The 19,011-nt window shown below is 34.8% G+C and overlaps 4 protein-coding genes across 4 annotated transcripts; 1 reads left to right on the plus strand and 3 right to left on the minus strand.

Moving 5' to 3' along the window:
- Window positions 1-4,941: 4,941 nt before the first annotated feature.
- MONOS_17661 (uncharacterized protein) lies at window positions 4,942-6,654 on the minus strand (the record flags this gene model as incomplete). Its single annotated transcript, XM_067870602.1, has 1 exon — window positions 4,942-6,654. The coding sequence occupies one exon, from the start codon at window positions 6,652-6,654 to the stop codon at window positions 4,942-4,944; it is 1,713 nt and encodes a 570-aa protein (XP_067726260.1).
- Window positions 6,655-7,826: 1,172 nt separating this feature from the next.
- MONOS_16467 (uncharacterized protein) lies at window positions 7,827-8,567 on the minus strand (the record flags this gene model as incomplete). The annotated part of the gene is made up of 2 exons (XM_067869374.1): window positions 7,827-8,169; window positions 8,398-8,567. The coding sequence occupies 2 exons, from the start codon at window positions 8,565-8,567 to the stop codon at window positions 7,827-7,829; spliced, it is 513 nt and encodes a 170-aa protein (XP_067726261.1).
- Window positions 8,568-9,040: 473 nt separating this feature from the next.
- On the minus strand, window positions 9,041-11,050 carry MONOS_17662 (uncharacterized protein; the record flags this gene model as incomplete). Its single annotated transcript, XM_067870603.1, has 1 exon — window positions 9,041-11,050. The coding sequence occupies one exon, from the start codon at window positions 11,048-11,050 to the stop codon at window positions 9,041-9,043; it is 2,010 nt and encodes a 669-aa protein (XP_067726262.1).
- Window positions 11,051-12,966: 1,916 nt separating this feature from the next.
- Window positions 12,967-16,659, plus strand: MONOS_17663 (uncharacterized protein; the record flags this gene model as incomplete). The annotated part of the gene is made up of 1 exon (XM_067870604.1): window positions 12,967-16,659. The coding sequence occupies one exon, from the start codon at window positions 12,967-12,969 to the stop codon at window positions 16,657-16,659; it is 3,693 nt and encodes a 1,230-aa protein (XP_067726263.1).
- Between the last annotated feature and the right edge of the window lie 2,352 nt (window positions 16,660-19,011).

Below are 19,011 nucleotides of genomic sequence, written 5' to 3' on the forward strand. Positions count from 1 at the left end.
TTGGCAATGGAAACAGCACAAACAACAAAAGCGATAAAAATTGAAGACAATTTTGAAATAAATGAAATGCATATGTGTGAATACATTGATGCATGGATTTTTGCATGTTAATACACCAAAAATTATTCAACATCGAAAAACTTTAATTTTCGATTTTGAATTGAAGTTTTTCGATGTTGTTTTAAAGTTTTTCGATTTTGAATTATTGTTCGAAATCGGAAAACTTTAATTCAAAATCGAAAATGTTTAATTCGAAATCGAAAATGTTTAATTCGAAATCGAAAAAGAAGTTTATAAGTACAGAATTTCAATTTAAGTCTAAACCAAAGAAATTTTATTGACACAAATGTTTATAATTGTAAATGATTATTTATTGGAAATGTTTTTCTTTCGTTTTTAACAACTGGTTTTTACGATATAGGCTGATATCAATCGATTCTTTTCTCATTTTGAATATTGAAAATGATATATTTTATCAGTTTCCTATGCAATAAATGAAATTAAAAACATTTTATTTTCCGTAAATGATATGAATTTTTGTATTTTTGTGCACAAAACAAGATCATGAACTATCCTATCACTTTTATTTTTTGCAAAAATTGCTAATTATATTCTGAGCACATGTGAAGAATAAAAAAATATTCAGTTTTATCCTATTTACACTATTTCACACAATCAAACACCAAAAAAACATCAAAAAATATTTTTTTAATTGAAATTTACAAATTTCTCAGATCTATAACTGAAAGAAAAGAAACTGACATGAATATGAATTTTTAATTTTTTTCTAAATTCTTGATTATAAAGAATTTTCGATTTTGAATTCAAGTTTTTCGATGTTGAATAATTTTTGGTGTATATATTTCAAATTTAATTTAAAGGAAATAAAGTTTATTTTTGTTTTGAGTTGAAAAAATTGTTTAATAGGACAAACTCTTGATTTATGAATATATTGAAAAATCGAATAAATTCAATGTTTGAATTGCATTCATTTTTTTTTTTTTTTGTTTATGTTGTTTAGTGTTGAAACTGCTTTATAAATTGTGCTGATTATTTTAAAAAGCAGATTTTATTATCATTTTTCCAAAATTCAAATTTCAAAATACATAGACAAACATTAGCTTTTTATTCTCAAAATAAGCCATAATAATTATCTAACTTTTCAAATTTTTGATCATTTTATAAATTATTCTATCAAACACATGATTGAGACCGAATTTTAGATAAAGAATTGACTTTCAGTGAGTTTTTGAAGCGATCAAACAACAAAAATCACATGGCTGTTGAACTGCTGTCCAAATTTGGGATTATAAAAAAAAATCGAACATGTTGGAAGTGCGAAAAACTGATGGAATTGAGGACCCAAAAAAAAGATAGTGATTACTATATTTACAAATGTTCAAAATGCGGAAAAAACTACAGCTGGAATCATAACTCAATTTTTATGGAATTTCACCTTTCACCATTCAAACTAACATTATTGTTGTATCATTTTTGGTACAAACACCCAATAAAGGAAGTCACTTTTGAAACAAAAATATCAAACAAAACTGTTGTGAAATTATTTGAAAAGTTGAGAAGAATATGTTGTTATTTTGAAACATTCGAAATGGAGAAAATCGGAAAAGATCGAATAGTGGAAATAGATGAAACTTTAATTCACAAAAGAAAAAACTGTGTTGGAAGATGCAGATAACATCAATGGTTATGGGGGGTTGTTGAGAGAAAAAAAATTGGAAAGCCACAAAAATTGATAGTCGAATTTATTCCAGATCGAAAAGCAGATACAATATTGTATTTTGCGAAAAAGAACATAGATAAATTATCAACTATTATGTCTGACAAATGGTCAGCATATAACTGCATAAATGAAAATGGTTTCATCATTGACAGTGTCAATCATTCACTCAATTTTGTCAAACCCGAAAATCCGAAAGTTTACACTCAAACAATAGAAAGTATGTGGTCTCATCTGAAAAGCCACATACCAAAAAGAGGAAGAACTTTCATTAAGACAAAAGAATATGTGTATGAGTTTTAATATCGGTTCAACAATAGACTAACACCGACAGCATATATAAAGGAACTTTCAAAAATCAGAAAGAAAAATTTGGATATTTTCTTGAGAGCTTACAGCGAAAGCGTTACAAGCTTGAAAAGCATTCTTTTGAAAGAGAGAAAATTCAAATTGTCTTATTATTTATTTAAAAAAGAGGAATTGAGAAAAAGAAACAACTATGAAATGTGTGATAAAAATGAACTTGATGAAATGTTAAAGAAAAAAAGATCATCAAAGCTAATATCAGAAACAAAAGAATCAACAAATTTAAAAAGAAGAAAAATAGATGATAAAGAAAAAAAGAAGAAAAAGAAGAAAAAGAAGAGAAAGAAGAGAAAGAAACAGAAACAAAAGTTGAAACTGAAGATGACATATTTTCATCAGACATTGATTGCAAAACTTTAAGAATGAAAAAAAAGAAAAGACACAGATCATATGACGGAAGATTTCTGAAAAATAACGACAGCCAACAGTTAAAAACGTTGGAGTTTGAAACCCTTAAGTTTTGCGAAAAAAAAGAGAGAGAAATAGAAGAAATGGAGAAAAAAGAAAAACAAAAAACAAATGCAATTCTCAATCGAAAAATACTCAGATGCTTTATCAAATCAACAAATATTGGAACAGAACATTCGCCAATAAATATATGAATTTTTATTTCACATTATCATTTGTCGCATCACATTCTGATCACTTTGCAATAAGAAAATCCAATTAATACAAATGATGGCATATGAATTTCAAACAAAAACAAAACACAAGTATTGTCAACGTGCCATTTGTAATTATCTCGTTGATTTCACGATAATAATTTAATTCCATTTGAATAACAATATTGAAATAACAAGCATATTGATTATTTTCACAAGACAACATTTTTCACGCATTCAAACTCTCAAACGATAATCATGTGGCTATGTCAGAAAAACAAACGATATATCAAATTCTCCCAATAATCATCATCATCTAGTATAAACAGTTTAATTTTATGCTACATCTTTTTTTCATTCCTCATGCATTTCACATCATCTCTCATTCCCCTCCTCTTTCACAGCAAAGTGTGCAACATATCGACTCTAGTCCCTTCACCATGCAATCCTGATAGTTCGCAACCATTCTTTCATTCATCGTTCTTTTCACAACCAGAAACTCTGTTCAATTCACTATCTTTTAAAATTCTTTGCAGATTCTGTCCTGTGCAGCTTTGCCTTTTCTGTTTCAGCTCCAATGCACATTCGTGCTTCCGTTGATAACAATGAAACATATATTTCAAAAACACTCCTTGAATTAATGTTGCACATATTCACTCCAATTTAATTTACTTGAATTGACAAAGAAAGTTTTTTTAAACATGTTTTCCCCTTATATTGCTAATATTTCCAATCATAATTTTCCTCATCCTCAGACCCACATTCATTTGCTCGCACCCTTCCAGAATAGGTGGGACAAATCTGCCTCTTTAATCAATCACATTACATTTCTCCAGATTCGATAAACGCATATTGTACAATTTCTTATCCAACAAAGAACAGAAACAAATATTACCACTTAATAATTCCATCAATTCCACAATGCAGATAATTGAAATTTCCATCTTTCGAAATTGAAACGCAAATATCTCTTCATTAACTCTCCTATTCAAATCTGTGCTTTCCAAATCCGCATTCTTTTACTTACAAATGTAATTATCCACACATATAACTCACTTCCGCTTCAATAGAGCAGAAATCGTCTTCTCACTTCCTCAAGAATGCTTGAACTTCATGCTTCTTTTCCTCACAGAGTGAATTCATTTCGCTCCACTCCTGCATCTTAATACGTCATTCTCTTCTCCTTTCAGCACAATTCTCATCGCCACCACTTCTTTGTTCCTCTGATTCACAATACATTCCACATACAATCCTTCGACAATCAAACTCAGATGCACAGACAACATCACATACTCAAATGATACTCTTCCAGAAGAGCGATTCTGTTTATCCTTAATCCCCCTTTGCACCTACATAATCCTGTGTTCGACAATCTTGCTCCATCCCAACTCAAATCCCACATTCGACTCATTCACTTTCCTGCCTTCTGTTCACAGAACCATGCTTTACACAGTTCAAAAGTTATGAAGAAGTCTCATCTCAGACATCTTTGCACTCAGACATTCACCGCTCTTCTTTCTGCTTCGTATTTATTTCTCTTCAGCTAACATAAGAAAGCATCATCTCCATCAAACTTCATGACAGGAAGAAGTTAATCCGTTAACTTCCTGTCAGACTTTTTGTTATCTTCTTTTCCTCAGCTCAGCCTTGTTCATCTTATCTTCATCCACAAACTCCATCTCAAATTGTTTTTGAATTTATGTTTCACGCAAATTCGCACAAATCGCATGCACACTTAATCCTTTTCCCAATCCTATTCCACATAAGCACTCATCACTCCAACCAACACAAGCTTTCTCAGTTTACTTCAATAATGATCATATAAATCTATTTTTCTTTTTCTTTGCTTTCATTGTCCAAAAACCTTTTAAATTTGATGTTAACAACAATTCCTCATATAATTTGCATTTTGTTTCTTCTTTTTCATCATCACACTCATTTTATTTCCTATTTCTTTAATCTGTCTATTACAACTTCTCCGTTTGTCTTCACATACTCCACTACGAGAAATCCCTGCTCCACTCTTCCTTCATACCACCTTTGTAATTTCGACTTCACCAAACTCAATCTCTCTCTCAAAAATACTCTCCTTCTTTATCTCTCCTCCGTTCGCTATCCATACGCAATCATTAGCCACCAAAAATTTACTTCCTTTCTCGATTTCCTCCCCACAAAACTTGTTGTTAACAATAATGAAAACCCCAACGCTCTTTCCAGCAACTACTCCTTTTCTTGCTATGCTGTCGGCAGCACAGCAAGCTTATAAATCGCAAGCCTTGCCTCTCCTTTATTTCCGCAACGTTTCACATCAAAACCATTCGATGAAATAAATATTTCAATTGAGCTGAATGGAACGAGGAATATGAATAAATCTTTGTTTGAATGATGATAATCACTCCCCACAAACAAATTGCAATCATTTATCATTGAGGAATAATCGAACTTGAATGAGTCATTTTTCACAGAAGAATTAAAATCTTTACCCAAAATGAACACATTCTTTCCAATGGCCGCATTGTTGTTCTCAAAAGTGATTCCAACATCAAAAAAGAATGGCTTTTTATTCAAGCAATTTTGACAATCCAAATACAAGAACCCACCTTTTCCATTGCTTGATGAAAGTGAGCAAGATGATGCATTTGTTGATTTGATTACCAAATCTTCAACATTTTTTAATGTCACTTTTGCAACGCCTCCTTCACCGCTTCCAGTGTTTACAATATTTGAAAAGTTGTTGTTTTCAAACAAAACAGAAGAAGCTAATACCAATGGTGATTTGGCAAATGAACAATCTGCCAAACTGCATTCCTTCAATGTGCAACTTCCAGTGGTTGTGGTTATCAATGAGTATTGAACAGTATTTGTTGCTGATTGAATCTCAAACAAACAGTTTTCGAGTTGAAGATTATTACTCGATGAGATTAAGGAATTCTTGCTCGGTACAAATTGATTTGGAATCTGTAACTTCAAAGATAACATGCTGAGTGGCTGAATTGATGAAATAACAGATAAAGATGATGATGCAGAATCTCCATGGATTGTCTCTTCAAAATTGATATGAATATGTTTGGTTTCATCTCCCTCATTAACGCACCCTTCAATCACAAGTGCATCTGAAAATGAATAAATATCTTCAATTGTCCCTTCATCTTTCACTTTCACTTTCCTTTCTCCAACTGTCCCACTTCTGTCAACGTGATTAATTCCACTTTTCATCGTTTCACATGGGAATATCTCATCTCCGCATCCCAAAGTGTCATGCCCACCAGTCGACACAGTCACCTCTATCCACTTCAAAGAAACAAGAAACACTCGAAGATCCATTTCTCCATTAATCCCATCTTCCCCAACAAATGCATTCCCATCCTCTTCGTACTCTGTGTAAACAATTGCAAAACGCTCTGTATTCACAGTATTCACCAGATTGCTGCTCTTCACAAACATGTTCTTCCCAACTGTTGCTGAGCATTCAGAAAACGATGTCGATGAAAGTTGAAATACTTCTCCATTTGAAGTGCAATCCAAATATATTCCTCCTCCTTTTCCTCCCTCACTCATATTCTCGCAAACACATCCAGTAAATGAACTCTCTTCAAGCGCAACATATCCTTCTGCACTCAACGCTATATTCAGTGCTTCTCCTTCTTCACTCTTTTCTGATAATGCCTCTTCAATATTGCTTCCATTCATCATCATCCCAACCCCCATGTTCCCTCCAAACACTGCTGCCTCTCCTTCTCTATCAATCTCCAGACTTTTAAGTGTGCAATTCAACAACTTCATTTTGTAGTCCTGTTCATTCACATTTCCTGATGAAAGTGAAATTGAAAACAACGAAACTGTTGATTTCACATCTAAAATCGTGACAGACTCCAGTTCAACCATCTTCCCCGTCGATTTGATTAAGAAAAATGTAATTGTGCTTCCCTTCCCTCCATTCACACTCATCTCACAGTTCTTCAAGTGCAATTCACCATTTTGAGTGTTTGATTCGATCACTGATGTGATTGTTCTGCTAAAACTTGGTGGAATAATATTCCCAACGAACTTCATTTCTTTTTAACCTTGCGCTATTTTTGTACAATTTTCACTCAAATCGGCTATATCATTTAACATCTATCTTTTTTCAGAATAAAATAAATGATATTTTATGAGTTTTGTCAAAAATTTTAATGAAACAGTGTTTATTATTGATAAGAATGTTTCACACGATTTGTTTGTTCTTCTTTATTCATTGGCACCATAGTTTAATAATAATATCCTTGTGCTGCATGCAAATAATCTTCCTAAAAATCATAATCAAAAATTGTAAAGAATTGAATGAAATGTTAATAATCATTTAGTGCACACTTTTATAATATTTCTAAACATTTTATTTGTTATATGTTCGCAAATGGGGGTTCAATTCTTGGCGAAAGAAAGCAAATTCTAAATTTTTGGATATTAAAAATATAATTGTGGGATTGACCAGATAATTTTAATTTTAAAATATATTTCTTTTTGTGTTTTATTTCTCAAATTTTTATTATTAAAATAGAACAATATTATAATTAATGACCTTTTATCCACTTTTTATTTCATAATTATCTTATTTTATTTATTTTTTGAAAAAATACTCAAATTTATGGGTCAATTTTTAAAAATAGTTTTTTCACGAGAAACAAAAATTTTTGCGAAAAATCGGTCCATACAAAGATTTTTAAATAATTTTTGCTTTTGAAACATCACAAAATTAATAGTTAAAATCCAGAATTACAAAAGGTAGACAGTTACACCTATGCAAAATCTGTAAAGCTCCTGCTGTATACTCTTCTCTGGAGCTGTCTGTATATGAATCCTTGGGTGCTCCTTCCCGTACTGTATCTTCTCGGGGGTCCACCTCTGGCTGTTGTGGGCCCGAAACCTGTTGTGGAGTCAGGAGATGCACCGTATCCTGCTGCATTTCCCTCTGCTTGAAAAAAGCTAGTACTCTCCACCAATTTTTTCAGGTTCTCCCGCACCTCTTTTGACATTCCTCCTTCTAAAAAGCCTTTCGCGCTTTCTTAACCCGATTGGGGTATAACCTTTAGTAGGTTAATTCTGCTGATACAGTCAGCAATAAGCGCATAGGCGCAAAACAGTCATCTCAGTCGTTCCTTCTCCTCTTCCATGAAATGCGCCTTCTCTAGTTCCTTCACTGTTAGTAATGCAATTGCTTTAGCTGCTTCAAAGCCCGATTCAAGGTCCGGCTGGAGGATCTCAATTGCTCGGCTCGCTTCCGGTGAATCTCTTATCCCCTTTGTTGTGATTGCTGTTCTAGCTAGTTCATTCCAATTTGTGTCTGTGTGTCCTGTAAAAAACTCCTTCTCACTCTCTGGGATAAATGTGTTCAGTATGTCATCGTTCATTCTTAACGATCCAGCCTTACAAAATTCAATAAAGTTCTTCAACTCGCTCGCTTGTCTCCGGGGTGTCAACCACTCCCTGGGAAAAAATCTAGTAAAGTGTACTATTCCTTCTTTATCTTCCTGAAATTCTTGCTCTTCCGAATCCCAGTCGCTCTCCTCTTCGTCTTCCCGTCTCCTCGTGCGGCTAACTGAACGACGCAATCTCTCACGCTTTCCTTGTTTCTGCTTCGCGATCAGATCACCGAAATCAACATCCGATTCCTACTCGCTCGATCTCGATTTGCTTCTTCTTCTAAGTCGCTACCTCTTTTCCTTCTTCATTGGTATCATCTTCGCAGCTCCGGACTGAGTTGTCCATGTCTGGCTTCTAGTCATTTCCTCCATCATGTTTTCTACACTTGAAAGCCTGTGAATAGGATCAAATCCTCTATCCTCACTATCGCTATTTGGAACTCTAACAGTATCTTGAGTCATTTCAAATGCGGATAATGGTATGTAAAAACGTAAAATTGTTGGAGAAATTTGATCTAAAACCACTCATAAATTAAATTAACATTCATTATCGAGGAGCAAACCTGCTCCTTGAGTTTGCAGATTCGAAGCATTACGAATTTGCTAAATGAGTCAGTATCATTAACAATTATGCACAACGATGCTACTGAATTTTCTCATCATTGTTGCCCAACTCATATTTTCCTTCACCTGGAAGCTTAAGATTCCTACTCACATGCTCCATCTCAATATATATCGCTCCAGACTACCCATTTTCTGCCTTTCACTCCTTGAATGTGCATGCTTTTGTCCTTCACATCTTCACCTTCGAATTCTCCTCTCCCAGCAATATCTCCAACACTGCTGTCTTCCCACTCTTCGACTTCACTCCTTCCATCCGAAGCCCTTCAGCAACAATCATCCCGTTTGTCTCTTCTGTTTCATTATTCTTATTATTATTTTTGATCTCTTTTCCCTCTCCGATTATTCCATTTTTGATGCTCATTGCTGTTTCCTTTTCCACTTCCACCTTCTTCATTTCCACATCCTCTATCACAACTTTCTATGCTCCTTTCAACCAAAGACGGTGTCACTTTGAACAAAGCTGTTTCCCCATCATTAACACATTTAATACCTGTCATCATCAATGTCCCTGCACTCACCTTCACAAGATGGATTTTTATTTCTTCCCCTGTATTTGTAAGCATCCCAAGTGTATTGGTCGATGTTGTTTGCTTAAAATCACAAGTGTCAATTGTTAGTGATGTTGATTCTGAATCAGCATGAATCAAGGCATATGTGCTTGAACTATCTTTCTGTTCATTTGCGACTAGTTCAGATGCTGATTTGAAATCAAACACCAAATTCTTGAATGTCACTGTTTTTTGACAGGTGAACAGATCGCTTTCAGAAATATTGCTACAATCTATCTCGACTTTAGTATCAGCTTCATTTCCAGTGTCCCCTGCTTCTACCACTCCTTCGATCGTAATTCCTGTCTCTTTTGAGAATGTCACAGCATCTGCTTTAAGTACTTCTTGGTTTGATTTTTCATTTTCTTTTAATATTTTAATAGAAAATTCTCCTGGACCTTTTGATTTATCCAATAAATCATTAGCTCCTTTTATTGTTTTAAATGGTTTTGTTTTTGTTCCATCTGCTGTGTCATCACTTCCTCCACTTTGAACATATGCCTCATGTGGATCAAAATATATTGCAGTGAAATCAATATCCTCACCTTCATCAGTTCCCTTAGCTGCAACAAACCAGTCATTTGTTCCTTTCACATAGTTTTTGGCAAATTTCTCTTTCATTGCTTTGGCAATTTCCTTGAACTTTTCACTTTTCACATCAAGATACAAACCCGTACTCTTTGATCCGGCTGTGCAATTAGTAAATGTCAATTTATTTTCTTCAGACCATATCAATTGATTTGCATTTGAAATTGCTGACATCTTCAGATATATCCCACCTGATTTCCCATTGGCACATTCACACGAAGAAAATGTTGTTTTTGTACCTGAGAATCGTGAACTTTCTGAAATATTAAATTTGCTATCTGATTGATCACTTTCAACATACAATGCTCCACTTGTTGCACTTCCAGCTTCTTCTGTTGATATGCAATTGGCAAATGTACACCCATGGACATTCACTTCAATCTTTGTTTCACTTTTTCCCCCAATCTTCACCACTGCACTTGCACTCGACTCGATGTTATTCAATGTCGATGCAATCAATGTCACTTTTGTTGCTTTGTCAAACAAAAACGGAGTGGTTGAAAACTTAGCAGTGTTGTTATCATCACTGAAAGATACTGCCTCCATGTTGAATTCACCTGCTTCCACTTTTACTAAATGTATATTGGCTGTTTCTGTTTCTGTTGGACGAACAAATTGGCAAGTGCTTATTGTTAGATTAGGTGATAGTTTATTTGATTCTGTTGTCATGGATGAATGATCAGACAACACTTGAGTTGATCCCCCTGAATTTGCAACCAATCGAATAATAGCCAATGTGCTTCCATCATTAGATGCATTTCCAAGTGATAACGGATATATAAACTTCAGATACTTGAATGTCACATTTTGCTTACAAGTGAACAGATCCTTGTTAGTATCACTTTCACCATTTCCCTCAGCAAGATATGTGCAGTTTATTTCCACTAACTCAGGAGTCCCATTTGCACTTTCATTTTGTTTTCCTTGGATCATTAATGAAACGTTTTTATCAAATTCATTCACTCCTGCTACTAATGCAGGTTTATCTTCATCTTGCTTTATAATTGTAATGTTCAATTGTTCTACACTTGAATCATTAAGCTTGGTTAATGCATCACTAATCTTTCCAACAGGGCTACTTTCAGTTCCATTTCCACCAGTTGCTCCACTTTTAACGAACACTTCTTTTACATTTTCAGAATATATGGAAAGCACAACTTGTAAAAATACAAATGTCAGAAACATTTTCAATTGATGTTCTTTTCTCAATTCAATCAAAGATCTACAAATCTTGACAGCTTTTCCATCTCATTTGCTCCATCTCTTGTAAAGTGGTTCTCATCCACTCTTGTTTCTTCAAAACTATCACCATATCTTCATCCACTTTTCAAAAACTCCCAATCAAGCTCATGGACAAACTGAACAAAAGATACAATGTTCCTGATGATATCAAATGATATCGGATGATCTCTTTGATTTTGCTGATGGAAAGTTCTTGTTGTGTTTTCTCATAATAAATAATAGGAAGATCTGTCACATCATAATGAATCAAAAACCCTCCATTCACAACTCCCAAACAAATCATATCAAACCAACAATCCTTCTTCTTCTTCTGTTTCTTGTTTCGCTGTGTCCCTCTGTTGTTTGATAAATATACATGAAAACTGAAAACATGTTCCAAAAACAAAAATTTGAATAATTATAGAAATTATTTTTATTGACAGAATAAACTCAGACATACATTTTCTTGGCTTCCTTTCCATGGACAACATCTTGACCTCATCATGTTCTTTTGTTTCAAGAGTGAGACTAAAAGTCATTTATTATTCTTTCTCCAATTCAAAATACATTACAACAACAAAGTCCATCAACGATGGTCCATTTCCTTTCCTGCAATCATTCCATCTGTATCCATTCCGAGCCCATCTCTGCCATTTCACATGTGGAATGGAATGGAACATGGAACATGGAACATGGAACATGGAACAAGAACAGATCTTCATCGACAAATGTTTGGTTGATCCTCACAAACACATTCAAACATTCAGCAAGGTGTTCATTTTGAAGAGTGGAAAGAAAGTGAAGTTGAGATTACTTTGACACTATGACAGCCCACACATATTACTGTGCCTTTTGCTGTGTCATTGATGAATACGTGTGTGTTTCCATAAGAAGTTGCTGTCCACTGGCAGTTTGTCCACACACTTCACACATCGAACAAAACATTAAACAAATATATGTTAAATTAACACAAATGCTTTTCAAACATTCAATCATTTCAATTTGTTTTGTGCATCTATCAATTTATTTATTGAACAACAAACAAACATTTAAACAACAAAACAATTAAACAATAAAACATGAATATTATCATTATTATCAAATGTTTCTCTTTCCATTGGCTTTTGTCAATGATTCAACATGTGATTGTGCTCAATGAAAGAAAAATCATCACTGGTTGTTGTATGGAAGTATGTTGAATCAAGAATTTAATAAATGAAGAACATTATTGAAAACAACAAATGAAATGTATTTTTTTTTATCCATTAAAAACTGCACCATTTGAATGTCAACAAAAATGGTGTAGTATTAATTCGAAATATACTTATGACAATTGTTATACCCTTTATTTAATTGACACATACCCAGAAAAACAAATCATTTTTATTCTGTTTCTTTATTTTTCATGTGAACTCAGTCTCACAAAAATGTTATCAATTAAACATTATTAACCCTTCCAACTCAATGTTTGTTTCATTTATTTTCACAATTTGTCCTTATTCATTTCATATCAAAAGCACAGATAATAGGAGAACTCACAAGAATCAGAAACACTTTCTGAAGGATAATTTTGTTTGAAAAAGCCACACATAATATGACACGTCAAGTCCAGCATTTTGAACATGAACCAATCTTACCAAATAATAATCAGTGAAAAATTGAAACAATGACTTTTATTGATTATTAATAATTTAAAAAGGAATTTTCTATGAGTAATATTTATGAATACACTCTTTCTAATGAAATATGAAAATTTTCAATAATTCGAAAAAATACCAAAAAATACAAAGTATGTGATTAACCATAAATTACAACAACAATTATACGATTAATGTGTCTGTAGATCTTTGATTGAATTGAGAAAAGAACATCGATTGAAAATGTTTCTGAAATTTGTTTTTTTACAAGTTGTGCTTTCCATATATTCTGAAAATGTAAAAGAAGTGTTCGTTAAAAGTGGAGCAACTGGTGGAAATGGAACTGAAAGTAGCCCTGTTGGAAAGATTAGTGATGCATTAACCAAGCTTAATGATTCAAGTGTCGAACAATTGAACATTACAATTATAAAACAAGATGAAGATAAACCTGCATTAGTAGCAGGAGTGAATGAATTTGATAAAAACGTTTCATTAATGATCCAAGGAAAACAAAATGAAAGTGCAAATGGGACTCCTGAGTTAGTGGAAATAAACTGCACATATCTTGCTGAGGGAAATGGTGAAAGTGATACTAACAAGGATCTGTTCACTTGTAAGCAAAATGTGACATTCAAGTTTCTGAAGTTTATATATCCAATATCACTTGGAAATGCATCTAATGATGGAAGCACATTGGCTATTATTCGATTGGTTGCAAATTCAGGGGAATCAATTTCAGGGTCATCTGATCATTCATCCATGACAACAGATTCAGATAAACTATCACCTAATCTAACAATTAGCACTTGCCAATTTGTTCGTCCAACAGAAACAGAAACAGCCAATATACATTTAGTAAAAGTGGAAGCAGGTGAATTCAACATGGAGGCAGTATCTTTCAGTGATGATAACAACACTGCTAAGTTTTCAACCACTCCGTTTTTGTTTGACAAAGCAACAAAAGTGACATTGATTGCATCGACATTGAATAACATCGAGTCGAGTGCAAGTGCAGTGGTGAAGATTGGGGGAAAAAGTGAAACAAAGATTGAAGTGAATGTCCATGGGTGTACATTTGCCAATTGCATATCAACAGAAGAAGCTGGAAGTGCAACAAGTGGAGCATTGTATGTTGAAAGTGATCAATCAGATAGCAAATTTAATATTTCAGAAAGTTCACGATTCTCAGGTACAAAAACAACATTTTCTTCGTGTGAATGTGCCAATGGGAAATCAGGTGGGATATATCTGAAGATGTCAGCAATTTCAAATGCAAATCAATTGATATGGTCTGAAGAAAATAAATTGACATTTACTAATTGCACAGCCGGATCAAAGAGTACGGGTTTGTATCTTGATGTGAAAAGTGAAAAGTTCAAGGAAATTGCCAAAGCAATGAAAGAGAAATTTGCCAAAAACTATGTGAAAGGAACAAATGACTGGTTTGTTGCAGCTAAGGGAACTGATGAAGGTGAGGATATTGATTTCACTGCAATATATTTTGATCCACATGAGGCATATGTTCAAAGTGGAGGAAGTGATGACACAGCAGATGGAACAAAAACAAAACCATTTAAAACAATAAAAGGAGCTAATGATTTATTGGATAAATCAAAAGGTCCAGGAGAATTTTCTATTAAAATATTAAAAGAAAATGAAAAATCAAACCAAGAAGTACTTAAAGCAGAAGCTGTGACATTCTCAAAAGAGACAGGAATTACTATAGAAGGAGTGGTAGAAGCAGGGGACACTGGAAATGAAGCTGAGACTAAAGTTGAGATTGATTGTAGCAATATTTCTGAAAGCGATTTATTCACCTGTCAAAAAACAGTGACATTCAAGAATTTGGTGTTTGATTTCAACTCAACATCTGGACAAGAAACAAGCGTATCTGAAGGGAAAGAAGGACCATATGCCTTGATTCATGCTACTGATGGATCAGTTTCTCTAACAATTGATACTTGTGATTTTAAGAAAACAACATCGACCAATACACTTGGGATGCTAACAAACACAGGGGAAGAAGTGAAATCTCATCTTGTGAAAGTGAGTGCAGGGACATTGACAATGAACAAGGTCGAATGCACTTCTGAGAACGAAGTGAAATTTTCAGAGACACCATTTTTGGTTGATGGAACAACAACAGCAGTGACAGCTGTATCATTGACATCATTGAATCTGAAGAAGATAACATCAAATGGAAGTGCTGTTATAAAAATTGTTGGAAATACAGACACAGCTATTTCAGTGAAATTGGACACATGCACATTCACAGAATGCAAATCGGAAGATGCATCAACAGATACATGTGGAGCACTTTATGTGAAGAGCGAACATGCAGAAAGCACATTCTCCATTGGAAACACTGGGAAAACAACATTTGAAAAATGCACATGTGTAAAAGGGAAAGCAGGAGCAATATATCTGGAGATGAAAAATGCAACAAAAGCAGATGAACTGACATGGCCAGAAACAGGAACCAATTTAGAATTTACTGGATGCAAGGTTTCAGATTCAGATACAACTTCGAATGCTGAAAAGAACACAGGATTGTATTTAGATGTGCCAGTCAGCCTTCATAGAGACATGGCAATAGCGATGAAGCAAAGCTTTGCATCTGGATACAAGAAAAATGAAAATAAATGCTTTGTTGTTGCAAAAGGAACTGATAATGAAAATGAAGTTGATTTCACAGAAGTGTATTTTGATCCGAACACAAATGTGTATGTGAGTCCAGCAGGAAGTGATGATAACAACGATAATGGATTGAGCTATGACAACCCAAAGAAAAGTCTTGATAAAGCATACAAATTGTTTGGAGTGGGTGTTGGAGGAGAAAACTTCAAGATCAATATCATCAGAACGAATGAATCATTCAAAGCTGCAGCTGTCACATTTGAAAAATTTTCATTGATAACGATTGTGGGTGTATCCAAAGCAAATGGAGAAGAAAAAGAAACAGAAGTGGAGATCGATTGTAATGTTAAATCAGAAAGTCATTTGTTCACATGCAAGAGTGAAGTTGAGTTCAGAGGAATATCCTTCTTGTTCCCATTGTCATTGGATGAGCCAGAGGAATCAAATACCGATCCACATTCATTGATTGTTGCAGATTGTGAAAGTGCTAAGTTGAGTATTGTGAACTGCAAATTTGTGAGACCAGAGCCAGATGCACCCAGAAATGATGAAGAAATTGCCAAAATCCATCTTGTTAATGTGAAAGAAGGAGAACTTTCAATGAGTGGAGTTGAATGCAAGGGCGATAATGAAGTGAAATTCGAAAAATCATTGTTTGATATTGAAGGTGCTTATTCAGTCAAACTTGATACAGTTGAGATCAACAAAGTGAGTGTGACAGATGGAGCAGCAATCAACATCCAAGATGCAGCTGAAAAAGCATCGAGTGTTCAAATAGAAGGGTTGACCATGAATGGAGTGAAATCAGAGAATGGATTGTGTGTAGGTGTTATGATCAAGATGGTTGATGACGATTCGACAGTGGAAATGGGAAGAGGAAAGAAATGTTCATTCAAGTCATGTGAAGCAGCAAGTGGAAAGGCAGGAGCTATTTTCATTGAAGTGAAAGATGCAGTTGATAATTTGAAACTTCCGGGTGAAGGCAAACTTGAGTTAGGTGACAACAAAGGGAAAGATTCATCGGTGGCATCACTGTGCATCATTGCTCCAGACTTTGATAAGTTCAGCCAACAGAAAGACTCCTTTGAGTTTGCGAAGAATTACAACGACGATAACAAAGGATGGATTGTGGGGGCAACAGATGAAGAGGCTGCTCCTGAAGATGTGTATGAGAAATACCTGAAGGAGAAGAAAGATGAGCCAGAACCAGAAAAGAAGAAGAAGATGAGTGCAGGGACTGTGGTTGCTATTGTTGTTCCTATTGTGGTTGTGGTGGTTGTGATGGTTGTGAAGAAGTGAAGATAGATGAATAATTATGATGATGTTGGAAGAGACAAGGGATAGGAGATGAGGAGCAATGTGTTAGAAAGATGGTATCTGAAAAGAAGAGAAAGAGTGGGAGGACTAAAATTCTTAACTGTCAATTGATATTTTTATTTTTAATTTTGTGTAATTACCCGTTCACAATATTGCTGCTGATTGTGAAAGATGATACAAATGTGAATGTGAAATATGTATTTATATTTGTATATGTACACTATTCTTTTTATTCACAATTCACTATTTCCAGAAAAGCCTTGGAATGAGTTTGAGGGTGGAGGAGAAGAAGAGAAGAAGAAGAGAGAAAGGCTTCTGATGTTTGTGATGGTTGAGAGATCATAAAACATATCATTGTATTTTTGATTGTCAATTTTAATGTATTATTTAACTCGACTTCACCAACTATAATTTTTTTTAGTAGTTGCAAGTTGGTTTAGTCGTTGTTTTTCTTTTAATGCTAATTTATATTTTTGTTCTTTAGTTCTTTTAATTTTTGTTTTTTGCTATTATCTTTTGACTTGCTGAAAGGATGCGCTTTCAATTCAGCAGGAAAGATGCTAAGTTTTTTCTTTGCTGAATTGGACATATTTGCCATTTTTTTTTTCTTTTTTCATATTTCAATTATTTGACTGGCACATCGATCAAAAAGAAATTATTTGGATTCTTTGTTTTTCAGTTCACTTTATTTGGAGCACAGGTATTTGTGAAGACTAACAAGAATAAAAACATGAGAAACGGTATAAAACATTTTTTTTATAATTAAAGTGCATAAGCACCTTAATTATCAAGAAAGTGTTTTATCAATTCCTTCTCTTGTTTGAGAGACGCCACAATCTATGGGTCAGTCGCCACATTTGATCAATGATGTCTGTATCACAATTCTCTCCGATTGTTGGACTTACGCTTTCGGCTGATTCTGCAGTGCAGCACAGTGGGGCACAAAGCCAACCAGGGAACTTGTCACAACCAAACATCTTTTCTTCCGCTTCAATTTTTTCACCTTCTCCATCGGAAGGTTTAGCACAGGAGTTGACCCCTTCAGCTGACAGAAAGGAGAATGATGATGTGTTAGACATATCCCAACTTATTTGTCAGGAGTTTGAGGACATTTTCGGACAAACGCCGAATATTTCAATTTTTGATCTAAGGATTTCCACTATATCTGTCCAAGATGTTGTTGAGGAGAATGCAACACAGGATTTTAGCCTGTTGTAATCTCTTGAACCGCCCACTGCCAAGAGAACAGAAAACTGGATTAACGATGCGTTAGATCAGGCGGGTTACAAAATGGAGATTTATCTTTTCCAGGCAATTAAAGCTGCACTCATAGGCTTAGCCGAAATACAGACTTCAAAGGAAGGTGCAAAGCAAAGACTGGCTGACATCTTGATTTTGGTTACCAGGGCTCTTCAAGAGGCACGAACGGTTCGAATTCAAGGCAGGTTTGGTTTCAGGGCTGCCACAGCGATGAGCACAGACGCTTCTACAGGAATTCTCACAGAGAGACAGGAACTGATTCTCAAAGAAACAAGGCAGGAAGCCAAGCTAGAGAGAGGCTTCCAGAGACCAGTACTTCCTATTACACGTGTTCAGGCTCCTGTTAGAGAACAACCAGGAACACTTCAAAGAAGATATAGTTATCCCATTTCTCACACAAATACACGGTTTTTTCGGAGATACCCCCGGTCCTCAGCGCTCGCAAGAAGACAGCAATTCGGAAGAAGGAGGAACCAGAGCAGTTGGAGCAGGAGACCAGGGGGGCGTCAACAATTTTAGAGCCAGTTCACAAGGAGACAGAGCAGAGGAGGCAGATAGGAGGAAGAACAGCATTGTTTATCTCGGCATAGAAGCGAATCGGAGGAGAGAAATTGATAAGCAATGGAGTGCAGGCCATGTGGAAAAGCAAGCAGTCCAGGAAAGCTCTCAGCCAAGTGCAGTTCAGAGACGGAGCGTTGCTTCTCAACCAACAAAAGATCAAGAAATTCAAGAAAATATCAGAAGAACAAATACGAACAGGAGTCGTTATCCCGATGGAGCAGAAGGATGTGAAATACAGAAACAATGTATTTCTTATTCAAAAGAAGTCAGGCAGCTGGAGACAGATTCTCGATTGTCGGAAACTGAATGCAGCGGTGAAGAGAACACATTACAAGTGCGATGGAGAAAAGACAGTGGAACGGCTGATAAGACGGAAATATTACGCAGTATCCCTAGACTTGGAACAAGCTTATTACTTAATCCCAGTCTCAAAAGAACTAATTCCCTATCTTGCTTTCAGATTCATGGGAAAAGATTACTCCTTCAAAGGCATGCCTTTCGGCTTTGCAGATG

This window comes from Monocercomonoides exilis (assembly GCF_001643675.1).
Source record: "Monocercomonoides exilis strain PA203 chromosome Unknown scaffold26-1319188, whole genome shotgun sequence".
Lineage (NCBI taxonomy): Eukaryota > Preaxostyla > Oxymonadida > Polymastigidae > Monocercomonoides > Monocercomonoides exilis.